This window comes from Rhinopithecus roxellana, chromosome 12, assembly GCF_007565055.1.
Source record: "Rhinopithecus roxellana isolate Shanxi Qingling chromosome 12, ASM756505v1, whole genome shotgun sequence".
NCBI classification, from domain to species: domain Eukaryota; kingdom Metazoa; phylum Chordata; class Mammalia; order Primates; family Cercopithecidae; genus Rhinopithecus; species Rhinopithecus roxellana.
The window spans coordinates 121,490,666-121,509,431 of record NC_044560.1 but is presented as its reverse complement, the minus strand read 5'-3'; the positions used below and the strand labels follow the sequence as shown (position 1 = coordinate 121,509,431).

At 48.2% G+C, this 18,766-nt stretch overlaps 1 protein-coding gene across 1 annotated transcript; it reads left to right on the top strand.

Moving 5' to 3' along the window:
* The first annotated feature begins 80 nt into the window (after positions 1 to 80).
* ZNF132 (zinc finger protein 132) lies at positions 81 to 8,077 on the top strand. The gene is made up of 3 exons (XM_010387066.2): positions 81 to 491; positions 3,044 to 3,212; positions 5,628 to 8,077. Exons 1-3 carry the CDS (start codon positions 429 to 431, stop codon positions 7,517 to 7,519), a joined length of 2,124 nt encoding a protein of 707 aa, XP_010385368.2. The 5' UTR covers positions 81 to 428; the 3' UTR covers positions 7,520 to 8,077.
* Positions 8,078 to 18,766: the final 10,689 nt, after the last annotated feature.

The window sequence follows — 18,766 nt, the reverse complement described above, 5'->3', positions numbered from 1 at the left end:
CGGGGAGCCTTGAGCCAATGAAGGCTCGGACCAGGAGCAAGTCCGAGCCGGCATTGAGGGGCGGGGCTTCCGGCGCCGCCATTGCGGTCCTCTTTTGCGGCTGGTGGGTTGGGCTACAGGAGGCATCTGGAACCAGATAAGGGCGCGGGAGTGGGTGCAGGGCCCGACACCGCGCCTTCGCACGCACCATAACCCGCGGCTAATTACTCTGCTTTTATGAGCCAAGGTGTTCCCGAAAGTGGAGCCAGCGCCATGCGTCTCAGGGGTCTCCATACCCAGCCTTCGTCCCTGCGGTGACCGGAGGCCTTGCGCGCATTTTGTATTAGGGAAGACAGGTCCTGAGTACGACCGTCACCCAGCGTTCGCGCCACTCAGTGGAAGTGTGAGGGTTCGGCTGAGCGGCAGGGCTAGCCCTAGCGCCTCCTAGTATGGCCCTGCCCAGCCCACAGGTTCCAATGGGGTTGCCAGCGTCGCTGATGGGCCCGGCGCAGGTGAGTGGAGTGTGCCCCAGGCCCTCACCCGCTGGGATTCCGGCCCTTAGGATCCTGAAGCCCAGATAGAGGGGATGTTGGTGTCCTGAGGCTCTTAGCCGTGTTCTGTCCTCACACGTGGATCTTGGGCCCTGCCCTGGGAGTCACTTACCTTTACCATCCTGAATCCAGGCCAGGAGTTATATCGAGGGATTCCCATTTCTGGAATCCTATGGAATGAGATCTGGAAGGCTGTCCCAGGCACAGGGACCAGCATGTGCACCTTGCTTAGTGGTGATGAAATGGAAGCATTCCAGGGACTGCAGGTCTCCATTTAGTCTGGTGGAAACAGAGCAGGGAAACCAGAGTTAGGCCTGGAATGGCAGCCTGAGGAGCTGGGCCTGTATTCTGATGGTGGTGGGAGCCATGGAAGGTTTGGAGCAGAGGAAGGAGGTGCTCTGACTCCAGTCTTAACAGACTCCCTATAGATGCCTAGTAGGCAGCAGACTGGAGGGATGGTGAGGGTGGAGCAGGAAGGCCAGTGAGGAGCTGACAGACGTGGTCTAGATGTGTGCTTTGGGTAGCTGGACAGAGGGGTGCCCATGGAGGTAGGACAGATGGTTGGCTTCTGAATCTGCCCAAATTGGGCCATAGATTACCGGATGTGGGACAGTGAAAGAGAGTGAAATGTTAAGATTGACCTTAGGCTGAGCGCAGTGGCTCACACCTGTAATCCCAGCACTTCGGGAGGCCGAGGTGGCCGGATCACTTGAGGTCAGGAGTTCAAGACCAGCCTGGCCAACATGGTGAAACCCCGTCTCTACTAAAAATACAAAAAAATTAGCCAAGGCATGGTAGTGCGTGCCTGTAATCCCAGCAACTTGGGAGACTGAGGCAGAAGAATCGTTTGAATCTGGGAGATGGAAGTTGCAGTGAGCTGAGATCATGCCACTGCGCTCCAGCCTGAACGACAGAGCGAGACTCTGTTTTTAAAAAGGAAAAAAAAAAGATTTCCAGGCCCGGTGGCTCACGCCTGTAATCCCAGCACTTTGAGAGGCTGAGGCGGGTGGATCACAAGGTCAGGAGATCAAGACCATCCTGGCTAACACTGTGAACCCTTTCTCTACTAAAAACACAAAAAATTAGCCAGGCGTGGTGGCAGGTGCCTGTAGTCCCAGCTACTTGGGAGGCTGAGGCAGGAGAATGGCATGAACCCGGGAGGCGGAGCTTGCAGTGAACCGAGATCGCGTCCCTGCACTCCAGCCTGGGTGACAGAGTGAGACTTCATCTCAAAAAAAAAAAAAAAAAAAAAAATTGACCTTAGATCTTTCAGATGTGGAAGTTGGTGTGAGGAGTAGATTTCAGGGGGAAGATAAAGAGTTGGATTTTGGCCATGTTGTATTTGAGATGTCCCCGACACTACCAAATTGAGTTGCCAAGTAGACCCCTAAACATGCGATTATGAAATTATGTCGGGTTTAGGCTGGAAACATCCAAGGGATGGATGCTTGTGGGTGGACACTGCATGCAGTTGTGGGTTGGGTTCAAGATAGTGGCCGAGCCTCATAACCACAGAGTAGGTCTAGGACAAAAATGAAGCATAGCGGCAGAAGTAGGATGAGAGTTGGGCTTTGGTTTAGGTTGATTTATCTCTCTACAGCTCACTACATTGTTGTGGCCATCCTTCTTGTGGTCAGGGCATGTTACCTCCTCTTAAGTAGGGTCCTGGGGTTTTTGTCAGGCTGGTGGAGTGGCAGGATCAGAAAGGATCAGCCTAAGCTGAGTCCCCAAGCCAAGGTGGGGGCCAGTGGGTCTTGGATTTGAGGGTTAGGAAGAGCAAGGACAGCTATGACTGGGGAGGAGACAACACATATAAAGGCAGAGATATAAGAGGGAAGAGATATTTGAGATCTGCTTATGGTTCTGGGCAGCTGATGGTTGAAGGAACAGGGAAAGGACGGGAGGCATTGACTTGAGGGGCTATGGCTGCCTCTGGCAGTGGGGTTTTTGGAGCTCTGTTGCTGGCTTGGACCAGGATTGGATCCTGGTTGCGTCTGTCAAGTATGCTATGTGCATGGTGAAATGCTAGGGAGAATACCTACAGTGTAAACAGGGATGGGGTGGAAATATAAGAAATGTATGGTCTCAGGAGTGACATGTAAAGGTGAGGGAATGTGAACCATTGGGCCCATGGCCCTGGTACAAGAGTCTTAAGAGAAAGGGAAGCCCAAATTTTCTTATGGTTGGGAGGTATGAGCCAGAAGTCACAAGGAAAATTGACCAGCAGGAGGGAGGAGGCAGCATCCATCTGCCCACCTGCTTGTTGTTCCTCTAGGTTGGGTTGGCCTGAATACAGTGACCAGTGGGACTACTAGGAGAGAGGGGCACCATTAATTCCAGGGCATGTTAGGCGGGGACCCTGAGGAAGAAGATAAGCTGCGGATGGGTGAGTAGTGGATGGACTGAGAGGATCATAAGAAAAAGAGATGTTAGTGGTAGATGTGGCAGGATTCTGAGTCACACGGCAAGGGCCTGCATATTTCCATTTGACCTATTGTTTGTTTCTCTGTCAGCATACCTCTTGGCCCTGTGGCTCAGCTGTCCCCGCATTGAAGAGCCTGGTAACCTTTGAAGATGTGGCTGTATATTTCTCCCAGGAGGAGTGGGAGCTCCTTGATGCAGCCCAGAGGCACTTGTACCACAGTGTGATGCTGGAAAACCTTGAGCTCGTGACCTCACTTGGTAATGCCCTGTCCCAGCATGGTGATGACCGGCTTATGCCCTGTGTCTTTTCCTCATCCCAAAGCCAGATGGCAGGTACTGCTTCCTTCTCAGGTCTCCTGTTGTAGGTGCTGGGGTGCTGAGACTCTGCTGTGTGTACTTCCCCTTTCGCTCTCTGAGCAGCCTCATGAGCTTTCCTAATAGCTGTTGCCCAGAAGCCTTGTGGAGGCAAAGGTTGGGGATCAGACATCTCCAGTCTGCCTAACAGATCCCACTGAGCTTCACCAATCCCTGGTTGGGTTACCCAGTATGAAGCCATGCCCAGATTCTGTCTCTTTTCCAGTGAGATTTTTTTTTTTTTTTTTTTTTTTTTTTGAGACGGAGTCAAGCTCTGTCACCCAGGCTGGAGTGCAGTGACCAGATCTTGGCTCACTGCAAGCTCCGCCTCCTGGGTTTACGCCATTCTCCTGCCTCAGCCTTCCCAGTAGCTGGGACTACAGGCACCCGCCACCTCGCCTGGCTAGTTTTTTTGTATTTTTTAGTAGAGACGGGGTTTCACTGTGTTAGCCAGGATGGTCTCGATCTCCTGACCTCGTGATCCGCCCGTCTCGGCCTCCCAAAGTGCTGGGATTACAGGCTTGAGGATTTTTTTTTTTTTTTAGACGAACTCTAGCTCTGTCGCCCAGGCTATAGTGCAGTGGTGCGATCTCGGCTCACTGCAAGCTCCACCTCCCAGGTTCATGCCATTCTTCTGCCTCAGCCTCCCAAGTAGCTGGGACTACAGGCGTCCGCCACCACACCTGGCTAATTTTTTTGTATTTTTAGTAGAGACAGGGTTTCACCGTGTCAGCCAGGATGGTCTCCATCTCCTGACCTCTTGATCCGCCTGCCTCAGCCTCCCAAACTGCTGGGATTACAGGTGTGAGCCACTGTGCACAGCCTTCAATGAGATATTTTTTCAAAACAGCTTTATTAAGATAAACCATACAATTCACCTTTTAAAGTACACAGTTTAGTGATTTCTGTATGTTTTCACATGGTATAATCATTGCTGTAATGTAGTTTTAGCATGTTTTCATCATCTAAAGAGAAACTGGGCCGGGCGCGGTGGCTCAAGCCTGTAATCCCAGCACTTTGGGAGGCCGAGACGGGCGGATCACGAGGTCAGGAGATCAAGACCATCCTGGCTAACATGGTGAAACCCCGTCTCTACTAAAAAAAATACAAAAAACTAGCCGGGCGACCTGGCGGGCGCCTGTAGTCCCAGCTACTTGGGAGGCTGAGGCAGGAGAATGGCGTAAACCCGGGAGGCGGAGCTTGCAGTGAGCTGAGATCCGGCCACTGCACTCCAGCCTGGGCGACAGAGCGAGACTCCGTCTCAAAAAAAAAAAAAAAAAAAAAGAGAAACTATATGTCTCCTCAGCAGTCCCATTAGTTGTCACTCCCCATCTTTCCTTATCCCTTTCCTCCTGGTTCTAGGCAACCACTACTTTCTAACTACACAGATTTACGTTTCCTAGACATTTTATAGAATACTATGTGTTTTTCTGTGACTGGCTTTCTCTTAGCATGTTTTTGAAGTTCATCAGTGTTGTAGCATGTATCAGTATTTCATTCTTTTTTATAGCCAAATATTCCAGTGTGTAGATGGACTACAGTTTGTTTATCCATTTATCAGTTGATGAGCATTCGGCTTGTTTCCATTTTTTAGGTGTTAGAAAAAAATGCCGCTATAGAAGCTGGGCGAGGTGCCTATAATCTGGCTACTCAGGAGGCTGAGGCAGGAGGATCACTTGAGCCTTGAGCCCAGAGGTTTGAGACCAACCTGGGCAATGTAGCAAGACCCTATCTCAGTTTTTTAAAAAATACTGCTATGAACGAACAGTCTTGTACACATTTTTGTGTGGATATGTTTTTAGTTCTCTTGTGTAGCTCTGTAGGAGCAGACTTGCCAAACTGTTTTCCAAATTGGCTGCACCATTTCACATCCCTATCTGGAGTGTATAAGTGCTCCAGTTTTCCTACTTCATCTTCATGTGTTGTTTATTTTTTTATTATTATTATAGCTATGCTAGTGAGTATGAAGTGATATCTCATTGTGGTTTTGGGTTGCATACTCCTCATGATTGAGGATGCTGAACTTCTTTTCATATGCTTATTGGCCATTTGTGTATATATCTTCTTTTGCAGAAATGTCTAAGTCCTTTGACCCATTTCTGTGTCCTTGCCCCTGGTGTGGTCTCCCTTATTCTGTTGCTTGGCTGGTCCCTATCCTGCCAGTAGTAGTGGGCCCTTCTTCACCCTGATGGCCCCACTGGCCTATCAGCAATCCCTGGGACCTCTTCTTGAGTGTGAATTCCTGGGTAACATTTCTAATGAAGTCATCCATTCCCACCAAGTGGAATACTTAGTTAACTGGCATTTCTCTACTTTCAGATTGTTGGCATGCAGTAGAGGGTGAGGAGGCCCATCCCAAGCAGAATATTTCTGTAGAAGAGGTGTTACCGGTCAGGATCCCCAGTGCAGATTCTTCCACCAAGAAAGCTAACTCCTGTGACATGTGTGGGCCATTCTTGAAAGACATTTTGCACCTGGCTGAGCATCAGGGAACACACTGTGAGGAGAAACCCTACCCATGTGGAGCATGTGGGAGAGACTTTTGGTTGAATACAAACCTTCACCAGCACCAGAAGGAGCGTAGTGGAGGGAAGCCCTTCAGATGGTACAAGGACAGGAACACACTTATGAAGAGCTCTAAAGTCCACCTGTCAGAGAACCCCTTCACTTGCAGGGAAGGTGGGAAGGTCATCCTGGACAGCCGGGACCTCCTCCAGCTTCAAGCTGTTGACAGCGGGCAGAAGCTGTATTCCAATCTTGGGCAGCTTCCAGAAGTCTGTACCACACAGAAACTCTTCAAGTGCAGTAACTGTGGAAGAGCCTTCCTGAAGAGCTGCACTCTCCTCAGCCATCTGAGAACTCACTCTGAAGAGACACCATTTACATGCCCAAAAGGTGGAAATTTCTTAGAGGACAAATCAACCCTTGGTAATCAAAAATTTCACACTGGGGAAATACCCCATGTGTGTAAGGAGTGTGGGAAGACCTTTAGTCACCCATCTAAGCTGAGGAAGCACCAGAAATTTCACACTGAAGTAAGATATTATGAGTGCATTGCATGTCGGAAAACCTTCAATCACAAACTCACATTTGTTCATCATCAGAGAAATCACTCAGGAGAAAAACCTCATGAGTGCAGTGAATGTGGGAAAGCCTTCAGTAACAGATCACACCTCATTCGGCATGAGAAAGTTCACACTGGAGAAAGGCCTTTTGAGTGCCTGAAATGTGGAAGAGCCTTCAGCCAAAGCTCCAATTTCCTTCGGCACCAGAAAGTTCACACACAAGTAAGACCTTATGAGTGCAGTCAATGTGGTAAATCCTTCAGCCGAAGCTCTGCTCTCATTCAGCACTGGAGAGTTCACACTGGAGAAAGACCATATGAATGCAGTGAGTGTGGAAGAGCTTTTAACAATAACTCCAACCTTGCTCAGCACCAGAAAGTTCACACTGGAGAACGGCCTTTTGAGTGCAGTGAATGTGGAAGAGACTTCAGCCAAAGCTCCCATCTCCTTCGACATCAGAAAGTTCACACTGGAGAACGGCCTTTTGAATGCAGCGATTGTGGTAAAGCCTTCGGTAATAGCTCCACCCTCATCCAGCACCAGAAAGTACATACCGGGCAAAGGCCTTATGAGTGCAGCGAATGTAGGAAATCCTTCAGCCGCAGCTCCAGCCTGATCCAGCACTGGAGAATTCACACTGGAGAAAAGCCTTATGAGTGTAGTGAGTGTGGGAAAGCCTTTGCTCACAGCTCCACTCTCATTGAACACTGGAGAGTTCACACGAAAGAAAGGCCTTATGAGTGCAATGAATGTGGGAAATTCTTTAGCCAAAACTCCATTCTCATTAAGCATCAGAAAGTTCATACTGGAGAAAAGCCTTATAAGTGCAGTGAATGTGGGAAATTCTTTAGCCGAAAATCTAGCCTTATTTGTCATTGGAGAGTTCACACTGGAGAAAGGCCTTATGAATGCAGTGAATGTGGGAGAGCCTTTAGCAGTAACTCCCACCTGGTTCGTCATCACAGAGTTCACACACAAGAAAGGCCCTATGAATGCATCCAGTGTGGAAAAGCCTTTAGTGAAAGATCTACACTTGTTCGGCACCAGAAAGTTCACACCAGAGAAAGGACTTATGAGTGTAGCCAGTGTGGGAAACTCTTCAGCCATCTTTGTAACCTTGCTCAGCATAAAAAGATTCATATCTGAGTGGAGCCTTATAGAAGTGGTCTTTGTGAGAAAATCTTCAGCCAAGTCAAACTTTATGCAGCAGTATCCCCATACCAGAAAAATTACCTACATGTACTGCTAATGTGGAAAAGCCTTCAGAAGCTACTCTGTTTCTGACCAACCCAGGAACCTTTGCAGGGCCATCTCACCCATGCAGCATAAGGCAGAAGCCATAGCCACTTTCCATCTTGCCTGGATCCAAAAATTTGCAGCAGTCCTGTGCTCATGCATGGGGAAAACAGTACCCTGAGCCTCCCTTCACCTGTCCTGTAGGGATTCAGGACTGTCAGCTCACTGGAATGGTTTAATTCCCATTGCCTCTGAGAGGGTTAGGCAGTGAACTGAACCCATGCTGGCTGAGGGGACTTGAGGGAAATCTAATTTGAGCTCAGGAGGATGCACATTCCTCGTGGATGTGGTCAAGTCTGTGTTTAACCCCTAAGATGTGTCCACTGAGACCACAAATCACCTGCCACTGGAATCACCTACCTTGTCTGCACCATACGGCTGATAATAAAGACCTTATTGATCAGGTCACCTTTAATCTTAGGGGTTCTGTTGGGGTAGGTTGAGAAAATGAATGGATAGAGTGGGGAGTGCCTTTTCGGGGCACAAAATCTGCCTGAGGGCACAGTAGAAGAGTGGGTAGTTGCTCTGTCCTGTTGTAGCCTACTTTGCATTGCTATTTGGAAGACTGAAAGGCTCTGGATTGAACATAGTGGCCTATGTTTCAGTTACCACAGTGCCCAGAGCTTACCCTGAGGAAAAATAAATCCGTCTACAACACTAAAATGTCACAGGGTCACCAAGGCAAAGACCTAGAGGGGTCCAGGGAGGACTCTGTGCATAGAGAAACACTGGATGTGAGGTAGTAACTAGGGATTTTGGGAGACTGGTGAACTAGGGCACATGTCATCATGGACAAAGAAGTAGCCATGGCCGGGTGCGGTGGCCCAAGCCTGTAATCCCAGCACTTTGGGAGGCCGAGATGGGCGGATCACAAGGTCAGGAGATCGAGACCATCCTGGCTAACCCGGTGAAACCCCGTCTCTACTAAAAAATACAAAAAACTAGCCGGGCGAGGTGGCGGGCGCCTGTAGTCCCAGCTACTCAGGAGGCTGAGGCAGGAGAATGGCGTAAACCTGGGAGGCGGAGCTTGCAGTGAGCTGAGATCCGGCCACTGCACTCCAGCCTGGGCGACAGAGCGAGACTCCGTCTCAAAAAAAAAAAAAAAGCCATAGTTCCCCATCAACTGGGACTCTGCAGGGTGAGGGTGTACAGAACAACTCCAGAGCTGGAGACCTTTGTATTTGCCATGTTAAAGTTTTTGCTACAGTTAAAGCAGATAAATGCAATGTTGTTTACATTCACTTCACCTCTCTCAAACTGTATCTTGGCACCCATCACTCCCCAGGTAGGAACTGGGGACTGAGAGAAGTGATAGCCTGACGTCCAGGAAAGTGTTTTTTATAGTCTGGCCAGGGTTTCTGGTCACTAACACACACTTCATGCCTTCACAGTCTTGCTGACCAACAGAGTGGGCACAGGCAAATGGCATTTAACACAGTTGACAGAGCTGGTATTTTAGAAGCAGATTGAGATTTGGAACCTTGTAGAATATGGTGTTTGGCACCTATTTTAAAAAGCTTGTTTACCATGTAATTTCATCATCATTGCATGTGAGCTGTTGCTGTTTCTTTGACCTCCCCCATACAAGGAAGTACTCATGAGAGCACTGGCTGGGATATGAACAGGAGTCCCCATAAAGGAGAGACCTGGCCAGGTGCAGTGGTGCACACCTATAGTCCTGGCTGCTCGAGAGGCTGAGGCAGGAGGATCTCTTGAGCCCAGGAGGTTGAGTCCATCCTGGACAACATAGCAAGGCCCCATCTCTAAAAAAGAAAAGAGTGGCCTGGGCTCACATCACTGAACAGCAGTTTCAGTAGCCACCACTGCTGCCACATCTGTCCTAGATCCCTCTCTGTTCTCCCTGCCCATGTGAATGTCACCTAACAGGCTCAGCAGTGGGGTATGTGACAGGACCAGTACTCCATGACTGGTCATTCCTCACCCTGACCATGGCACCCTTGCCCTGCCAAAGATTGTACTCCTGGCTGAACATTAGGTAGTATACTCCAGATAGAAACCTCACACAGAGGAGTGGATCAAACCTTCACCAACAACAGACCATTTATGGTGGAGACCACATTTTCAGATGTGACATGGCTCACAGCCTCATTTGTAAAGAGCACTTTTCAGTTCATGCACACCAGGATTCACAAGTGAGAGGACTTGAGGGCCAGGCATTTGTGAAGGCTTTCCAGGGTAACTACTCACTTCTGGCACTGGAGTACCTGAATAGTGAGAAGCTCAAAAGAGAATGTGGAAAGGCCTTCCTTTCTCCATCACCAGCGCACTCATGGCCGTGGAAAGGCCTTCCTTTCTCCATCACCAGAGCACTCATGGCACAGGGAAGCCATGAAAAGTTGAGTGGGAAGATGCTGCCACACAGCTCCAACATCAGATAATACCAGGCAGGCCATGATAGAAGCCCTTCAAGAGCAGTGGCTATGGGAAGACATGAAGACTTTTGCCCTCTTCAACCACCTAAGAACCCACACTGAAGAGAAATCTTTAAACACTTGGTATGAAGAAAGGCCCTCAAGAAGAAATCAAGCCTTATTTATAACCAAAAAATTCACAGTAGAGAAAACCCCCGCATGTAAGGAATGTGGGATGGTCTTCGGTCGCCTCTCCTGTGTGAGAAAGCAATATAAAGTTCCTGTGGGGAAAAGGCATTACAAGTGCAGTGAAAATGGGAAAGCCTTCAGCTGTAGACACCCCCTTTAAAGAAAAATCACCAGAGAATTTATGACAGAGTTATGGGCAACAAATGTGGGAAAGTCACAGCTCCCAGAATCTTAGGCAGCACTGTATTACTGCTATTGCAGAAACCATCTGTATTAATTACCTATTGCTGTGTAACAAATTACTCAAAACCTAGTGGCTTAAAACAATAGTTGTTATCTCACAGTCTCTATAGGTCAGGAACTTTGGTGCAGCTAGCTGACTCCTCTTCAGGGTTTCTCACAAGGCTAGCATCAAGATGTCAGCTGGGGGTGTGGTCATCTGAAGGCTTGCCTGGGGAAGGCAAGCAAACTCACATAATTGGCAGCATTCAGTTTTTTTGTGGGCTGCTGGACTTAGGGCCTGTCTGTTGGTCTGAGACCTCCTCCAGTTCTCTGCCACATGGGCCTCTCCAAAATGGCAGCTTGTAGATCAAAGCTTGTAAGCTGATAATGCAATGGAGAATACCAACAAGTCAGTCATTTGTAATCTAATAACGGAAGTGAGATCCCATCATCTTTGCTATGTTTTATTTGTTAGAAGCAAGTCACCTGGTCCAGCCCACAGTCAAGGGGAGAGGATTACACAAAAGCATGAATACCAGAGGGCAGAGATCACTGGAAGCCATGTCAAAAACTGCCTACCACACTGTCTTATCTCTGCCACCTGGCAAGATCTCATGATATGTGTCAGTCACCCTCACTGTGCTAAGGGAAGGCAGCCTACCTTTTCCATTCTCTAAAGAGAACTACATATAGTCTGAGCCCTTTGAGTACCCTCATTTTCTTTCCCACTGATGGCTTTAGATTTTGGTATGACACAGTTCTTGCTAAGAGTTGAGCTGGTGTCTTCTGGAGCTTTCCAGAAAAGGTTTCTTGCCTGGGCATGGTGGCTCACGCCTATAATCCCAGCACTTTGGGAGGCCAGGCAGGCAGATCATGAGGTCAGGAGATTGAGACCATTCTGGCTAACATGGTGAAACCCCGTCTCTACTAAAAATACAAAAAATTAGCTGGGCATGGTGGCGGGTGCCTGTAGTCCCAGCTACTTGGGAGGCTGAGCAGGAGACTGGTGTGAACCTGGGAGGCGGGATGTGCAGTGAGCCGAGATTGAGCCACTGCACTCCAGCCTGGGTGACAGAGTGAGACTCTGTCTCAAAAAAAAAAAAAAAAAAAAAGTTTCTCTTTGTGGACACATTGTTTGCATCTACATGTGACACTTGGGAATGATTTGTTTAGTCTCAATCACCCAGTCCTGGATCTGCCTGTCTCTCACTGAGATAATAAAGGCCTTAATGTTTAGCCACTTGCATCAGAGGTGGTGAGGTGAGTTGAAACAAGTCATCCTAATAAAAAGAACAGCTTTTGTAGGGGGCACTGAGTGTCTCAAACAGCCGCATGGGCAGGAAGAACGCTCAGTCCAGTTTTGGTTGAATTTGCCTTGTTGCCCTAAGGCCTCCTGTGAAAAAACTGACAGGCTCGGACTGAATCTTGTGCTTTGGACACCAAGGGTCACCTGTGAGCCCAGAGCTGGCTCTGAAGAATGGGGTAGTTTCTTTGAGAACCTCCACAGCTAAAATTTGGTCCTCTGTTCCCAGTGCATGTCCTACTTTACTAGCTATGTCTCCCAGTACCTGCCCATGGCTCATGACTCATGAAATATAGAACTCGGTAGGCAGGTATAACTGGTTCAGACCTGCCACGGCTATGTGGAAACTATCATTGGTGCAAAAACTCTAGGTGTGCAGAAGACTGTGGTAGACAAGAGGGGACATGTCTGTTGTAAAGGCGCATCAGAAACTTCCAATGACTATAAAGCCAAGTGAGATAAGGGTGTATAGAACTTCTCAGGACATGCAGACCTATGTGTCACTCATAACTGAAATTCAAATAAATGTTTTGTGGATTTCCTGTAGACTCCCTGGGCTGTTCATCTCATGGCCATCCCTGCACAGGTAGGAACCTCCAGACAGAGAAGACAGAAACCACGGTCTGGAGGGGCTTACGTGAGTAGCCAGGGTTTCTTGAGACTCACATGGCCGTGGCCTTCATCATTCCACTTCTGGTGGCCACCAAGCAGGTCTGTCCCTCTTAAGGGGTGGGGAAACAATATGGTGGAGTCAGTACAGATTTCCCATATCTCCTGCTTTTCCAAGAAGAGCCAAATATTCAGATTTTTATGTGGCATGTGATTTTATAAATGTTAAAAATCATTTCCAAAAACATTTCAATGCAAACTCAGTTCACCAAAACTATAGGTTGGCTTTAGATATTTCCCTGGGTCCTCCTGAGGCCTAGAGGAAAAAAGACCAGAAATCCTCTGACATGAGAATCTTTGGCCTGTGGTGTCCATACTGTATGATGGATCAGAGGCCACTGCAGCTGCCATCTCTCCCAGAAGCCCCTGAGGGGATGGACAATGATAACCACATTGTGAGCAGAAGCCACAACAGTTTTGCAGTTAGCAGAGTTTACAGCAGGGCTTCTCAAATACTCCCCAGCACAGTGAGGTGTCTGGGGGATCCCTACCCTGCTCGGGCCTTCCTTCCTGAGTGTAATGTCTCCAATACGGAAGACGCATGTGGGATCAGAATTAAAGGTCAGCTGAGCCACATGGGGCTCAGGCTTCTAAGCTAATAAAGTTAGGGTAGACACATCATCAGAGCTCAGTCCTCTGTGTGAGTGGCCAGGATTAGATCTGATAAGATGGTGCTGGGCATGATGGTGGCATGCATGTTCCCAGCTACTTGGGAGACTGAGGCAGGAGGATCACTGGATCCCAGGAATTCAAGACTGCAGTGAGCTATGTTTGCACCACTGCACTCCAGCCTGAGTAACAGAATGAGACCTTGTTTCTAAACAGGAAAAAAGTCCGGGCGCGGTAGCTCACGTCTGTAATCCCAGCACTTTGGGAGGCCGACACGGGTGGATCACCTGAGGTTGGGAGTTTGAGACCAGCCTAACATGGAGAAACCCTGTCTCTACTTAAAAAATAAATAAATAAATAAAAGCCAGGCATTGTGGCACATGCCTGTAATCCCAGCTACTCAGGAGGCAGGAGAATTGCTTGAGCCTGGGAGGTGGAGGTTGTGGTGAGCTGAGATCGCGCCATTGCACTCTAGCCTGGGCAACAAGAGTGAAACTCTGTCTCAAAAAAAAATAAAAAATAAAAATAAAAAAGGGAAAAAAACGTTCCTAAAACATGAGTAGAGTCCTACATGTTTCTACTGAACCTGCCTTCTGATCTCCGATTGGGTCTCAGTATACAGCAGCCAACCTGTTAAGGGAAGAGAGAGAGAGATGTTTGCCAATGATGCCAGAGTGTTCCAGGCAAAGTCCTAATGGCTCTGACCTTTGAGCTGCCCAGGTTACCAGCTTTTGTGGGATTCAGTGGTTCCATTGCTTTCAGACTATGCTCAACCCAAAAGGTAGTTGCCTTCAGCCCCTTGATGCAGTGTACTGACTACCCTGTTATTGTACACTCCACTGTATGCAATGGTAGTTCTCTTCTGGAATCTACTGGGCAGTTCCATGCCCCTGGGCCTTTGCTTGTGCCCTCCCACATCAGGGACACCCTTGAAAGGCTTCTCAACCTCTCCCAATCATACCTCCAGATCAGCTGCAATCTCTCCTCCATGGTGGTGTCAGCATCTGTTGATTGCCTCATCTCCAACTCCCAAGCTTTGAGTGAACTATCTGGAACATGAGGGCTGTGAAATCTGAAGAGTAGCAGATTAAGGCCAAGGGTGCCAAAACACTCAGTAACCTTCTCTGGCTTGGCTCAACTTGGACTCCTACTGCTAATAAATTATGTGATCTGGGGCACAGACTCCCAAGTTTCAGTTGTCTCTTCTATAAATCCATGAAATCTGTCTTGTAGTGTCACCAGAATTTCTGTCAACACAGAAAGCTCTCCATCAATATGAAGCCCTTTACACCTACAGTGGGAATCACTACATTCCCCTTAGGCCACACCCACTAACCAGAGCTTCAGCCATTATACCCGGATGGCAGACAATGTTGTCCTACCACGCCATCCTCTCACCTTGGACCCCAATTTTGACATTTCCAGACTTGCCTCTTGTGAAACCCAGATCCTCTAACCCCAGCCCCAGCCTGCTTTTGGCACTCAGAGAAGTCAGCCAACCTTCGATTGTGTGATGGGTGAGGCATGGCCTGACAACCAATGACTCAGAGCTACCAGTCTCTGGCCTCTCCAAAATGCCAAGAACTCATCTGCAGACCTTGTAACCCTCAAGGAATCACTATTCCCTCAATGGGTATGAAAATAGACACCACTGTGATTCAAGAAGGTGATCCCAGAAAGGAGCACAAGTGAAAATTTATAACCAAGACATTTCAACATGAGAGGGTGGAAATATAGAGGTAGGGAGAGGTGAGTAAACAGTGGAAACATTAGACCCAGTTCACCTGCCTTGAAATCCCAGCTCTCTTTCTTACTAAATCCTACCTACCATGTGACCTTTGCGTTAGGCTGTTTTTGTGTTACTATAAAGAAATATCTCAGGCTGGGCACAGTGGCTCACGCCTGTAATCCCAGCACTTTGGGAGGCTGAGGCAGGCAGATCACCTGAGGTTGGGAGTTCGAGACCAGCCTGGCCAACATGGTGAAACCGCGTCTCTACTAAAAATACAAAAACTTAGCCAGGCATGGTGGCGGCGATTGTAATCCTAGTTACTCGGGAGGCTGAGGCAGGAGAAATGCTTGAACCCGGGAGGCAGAGGTTGCAGTGAGCTGAGATCACGGCATTGCACTCCAGCCTGGGCCACAAGAGCAAAATTCTGTCTCAAAAAATAAATAAAAATAAAAGAAAGAAAGAAAAGAAATATCTAAGTCTAGATAGTTTATAAAGAAAAGAGGTTTGGTCATGCACGATGGCTCATGCCTGTAATCCCAGCACTTCGGTAGGCAAAGGCAGGAGGATCACTTGAGCCCAGCAGTTTAAGACCAGCCTGGGCAACAAAGCAAGACCCCCCCCCCTTTTTTTTTTTTTTTTTTTTTGAGACAGAGTCTTGCTCTGTCACCCAGGCTGGAGTGAAATGGCTCCATCTTGGCTCACTGCAAGCTCCGCTTCCTGGGTTCAAGCAACTCCCCTGCCTCAGCCTCCTGAGTAGCTGGAACTACAGGCACACGCCACCATGCCCGGCTAATTTTTTTGTAGTTTTAGTAAAGATAGGGTTTCGCCACGTTGGCCATGCTGGCCTGAAACTCCTGATCTCATGATCCACCTGCCTTGGCCTCCCAAAGTGGTGGGATTATAGCCATGAGCCACAGTGCCTGGCCAAATTGTTTCTAACTTTTGACTATCTCAAATGAAGCCGCTATAAACATTCGTATACAAGTCCTTGTGTGAATGTATCCTTTGAACTATCTTGGGTAGATACCTAGAAGTGGAATTTTGGGGGTATATGGTAGGTGTACGTTTAATTGTTTTGTTTTTTGTTTTGAGACGGGGTCTGGCTATGTTGCCCAGGCTGGACTTGAGCTCCTGGGCTCAAGAGATCCTCCCGCCCAATGTAGCTGGGACTACCGGTGCACTCCACCATACCCAGCTTTTATATTATGTTTAACATTTTAAGAACTGTCAAACTGTTTTCAAAAAAAATTACGACACTTATATTAGAACTCACTGAGAGTTCTAGTTGCTCCACATTCTTGCCATATCTCTGTATGTTTGTCTTTTTCATTTTAATAATTCTAATAAATGTGTAGTGGTATCTCATCATAGTTTAAATTTGCATTTCCTGAATGACTAGTGATATTGAACTTTTCAAGTGTTTATTTGATAACCATGTATCTTCTTTCAAAGAATGTTTGTTCAGATCTTTTGCCCATTTTTTTTTTTTTTTGAGACGGAGTCTCGCTCTGCCACCCAGGCTGGAGTGCAGTGGCGCGATCTCGGCTCACTGCAAGCTCTGCCTCCCGGGTTCATGCCATTCTCCTGCCTCAGCCTCCCGAGTAGCTGGGACTACAGGTGCCCGCCACCTCGCCCGGCTAATTTTTTTTTTTTTTTTTTTTTGTATTTTTAGTAGAGACGGGGTTTCACCGTGTTAGCCAGGATGGTCTTGATCTCCTGACCTCGTGAGCCGCCCACCTCGGCCTCCCAAAGTGCTGGGATTACAGGCGTGAGCCACCGCGCCCGGCCTTTTGCCCATTTTTAACTTGGGATGATTATCAACTTATAATCGACTTGTGTTATTTATATATTTGAGATAAATGATGTCAAATACATTTAGCAAATATTTTCTCCCAACATGAGTTTTTCCTTTTCCTTTTGCTTGTTTGTTGTTGTTGTTGTTTGTTTTGTTTTGTTCTTTTGAGACTGAGGTTCACTCTTGTTGAACATATTGAGACTTCCAGTTCATGAACATGGTAAATGTCCTCATTTACTTAGGTGCTCTTCAATCAGTCTCTCTGAGTCAAGCCATTCTCCTGCCTCAGCCTACCAAGTAGCTGGGACTACAGGCGTGGTGGCAGGTGCCTGTAGTCCCAGCTACTCGGGAGACTGAGGCAGAATGATGGGAACCCAGGAGGCGGAGCTTGCAGTGAGCCAAGATCACGCCACTGCACTCCAGCCTGAGTGACAAAGCAAGACTCTGTCTCATAATAATAATAATAATAAAATAAATCCAGTGTTCATTAATTTCCTATCTAGATGGTCTATCTAATGCTGAGAGTGGAGCATTAAAATTCCTATTACTGTATCAGTCTACCTCTCTCTTTAGATAGAATATTTGCTTTATATATCTGGATCCTCCTGTGTTGGGTACATATATATATATATATATATATTTTTTTTTTTTTTTTTTTTTTTTTTTTTTGTTGTTGAGACGGAGTCTTGCTCTGTCGCCCGGGCTGGAGTGCAGTGGCCGGATCTCAGCTCACTGCAAGCTCCGCCTCCCAGGTTTACGCCATTTTCCTGCCTCAGCCTCCGGAGTAGCTGGGACTACAGGCGCCCGCCACCTCGCCCGGCTAGTTTTTTGTATTTTTAGTAGAGACGGGGTTTCACCGTGTTAGCCAGGATGGTCTCGATCTCCTGACCTCGTGATCCGCCCGTCTCAGCCTCCCAAAGTGCTCGGATTACAGGCTTGAGGGTACATATATATTGAGAATTGTTATATCCTCCTGCTAAGTTGATCTCTTTATCATTTATAATGATGTTCACTGTCTTTTTCTTTTCTTTTTGTAGAGACAGGGGTCTATGTTGCTCAGGCTGGTCTAATTCCTGGCTTCAAGTAATCTTCTCACCTAAGCCTCCAAAGTGCTGGGAATTTAGGTGTGTACCATCATACCAGGCCTATTGAATTAAAGTAGGTTTTATCTTAGTTCCTCTCGCTCCATTTTACTCCATTTTCTATCTGCATGGAGTACTTTTTTCCATCGTGTTACTTTCGGTCTTTATGTGTCTTTACAGGTGAAATCAGGCAGGCTAATTCTTAGGCCTACAGGTGGCTTGCTCAGGTGCCAGCAGTGGCAGAGGTGGGCCAAACAGGGTCCTTGGGCCCCTAGGAAGCATGTGTGGCATGGGCAATGGCAGCACCAGTGGTGGGACAATCCTCAAGTTCCCAGGCAGCATGCACAGGCATTACCATTGTCTACAACAAGCAGAGCTGACCAGTCTCCAGAACCCCAGGTGGCAGGTATGGGAGGGTGCTGGTTGTGGCAACAGACTGGGTGGGCAAATCCTCAGGCCCCCAGGAGGAGTGCACAGATGCCAGCAGTGGAGGACAGGGAAGGGCGATCTCCAGGGCCCCAGGCAGTGCGGATACCACTCAAGCACACTGCTGGAGTCCTAGGAACCACCGGTGCTTCCCTGTCCACCACTGCTGGCATCTGTGCCAGGGAGAACCTGTCCTCAGGATGTGTGCAAGTGTGTGGTGGCTCTGATACTGTGAGGGGAGTAGCGTGCTGTTGATGGCAGCAGCCCCAGGCAAGCAGCTCTCAGGCTCTGGGGAGTACACACTTTGGCTCCCCTTGTCCCCGGGGCAACCTCCCAGGTGCACTACACTGCCTTGGATGTGGAACATTGTTATGTGCTAGAGTGCAGGGGACCCTACCACACTGCTGGGTCCAACCCCTGTAGAGCCACTGCAGCCTTAAAGATGGATGTAGGGGGATGTCAGAGGGGCTCCAGGGTTGTGTAGGTGCAGGGTCGTTGGGTCCCAAGGCACAATACAGTCTGTTGGGGGCCTGGTGTCTCAAAATATGGCCATGCAGCATCTGACCTTAGGTCCAGCAGTGAAAGGGGTGGGGCGCGGGGGGAGGCGGGACACCACATGAGCTCCCTATATGGAATAATGTCATTATGCAAACTCTAGACAAATCCCTATGCTAGTCTCAGGGGCTGTGAAGATTAAG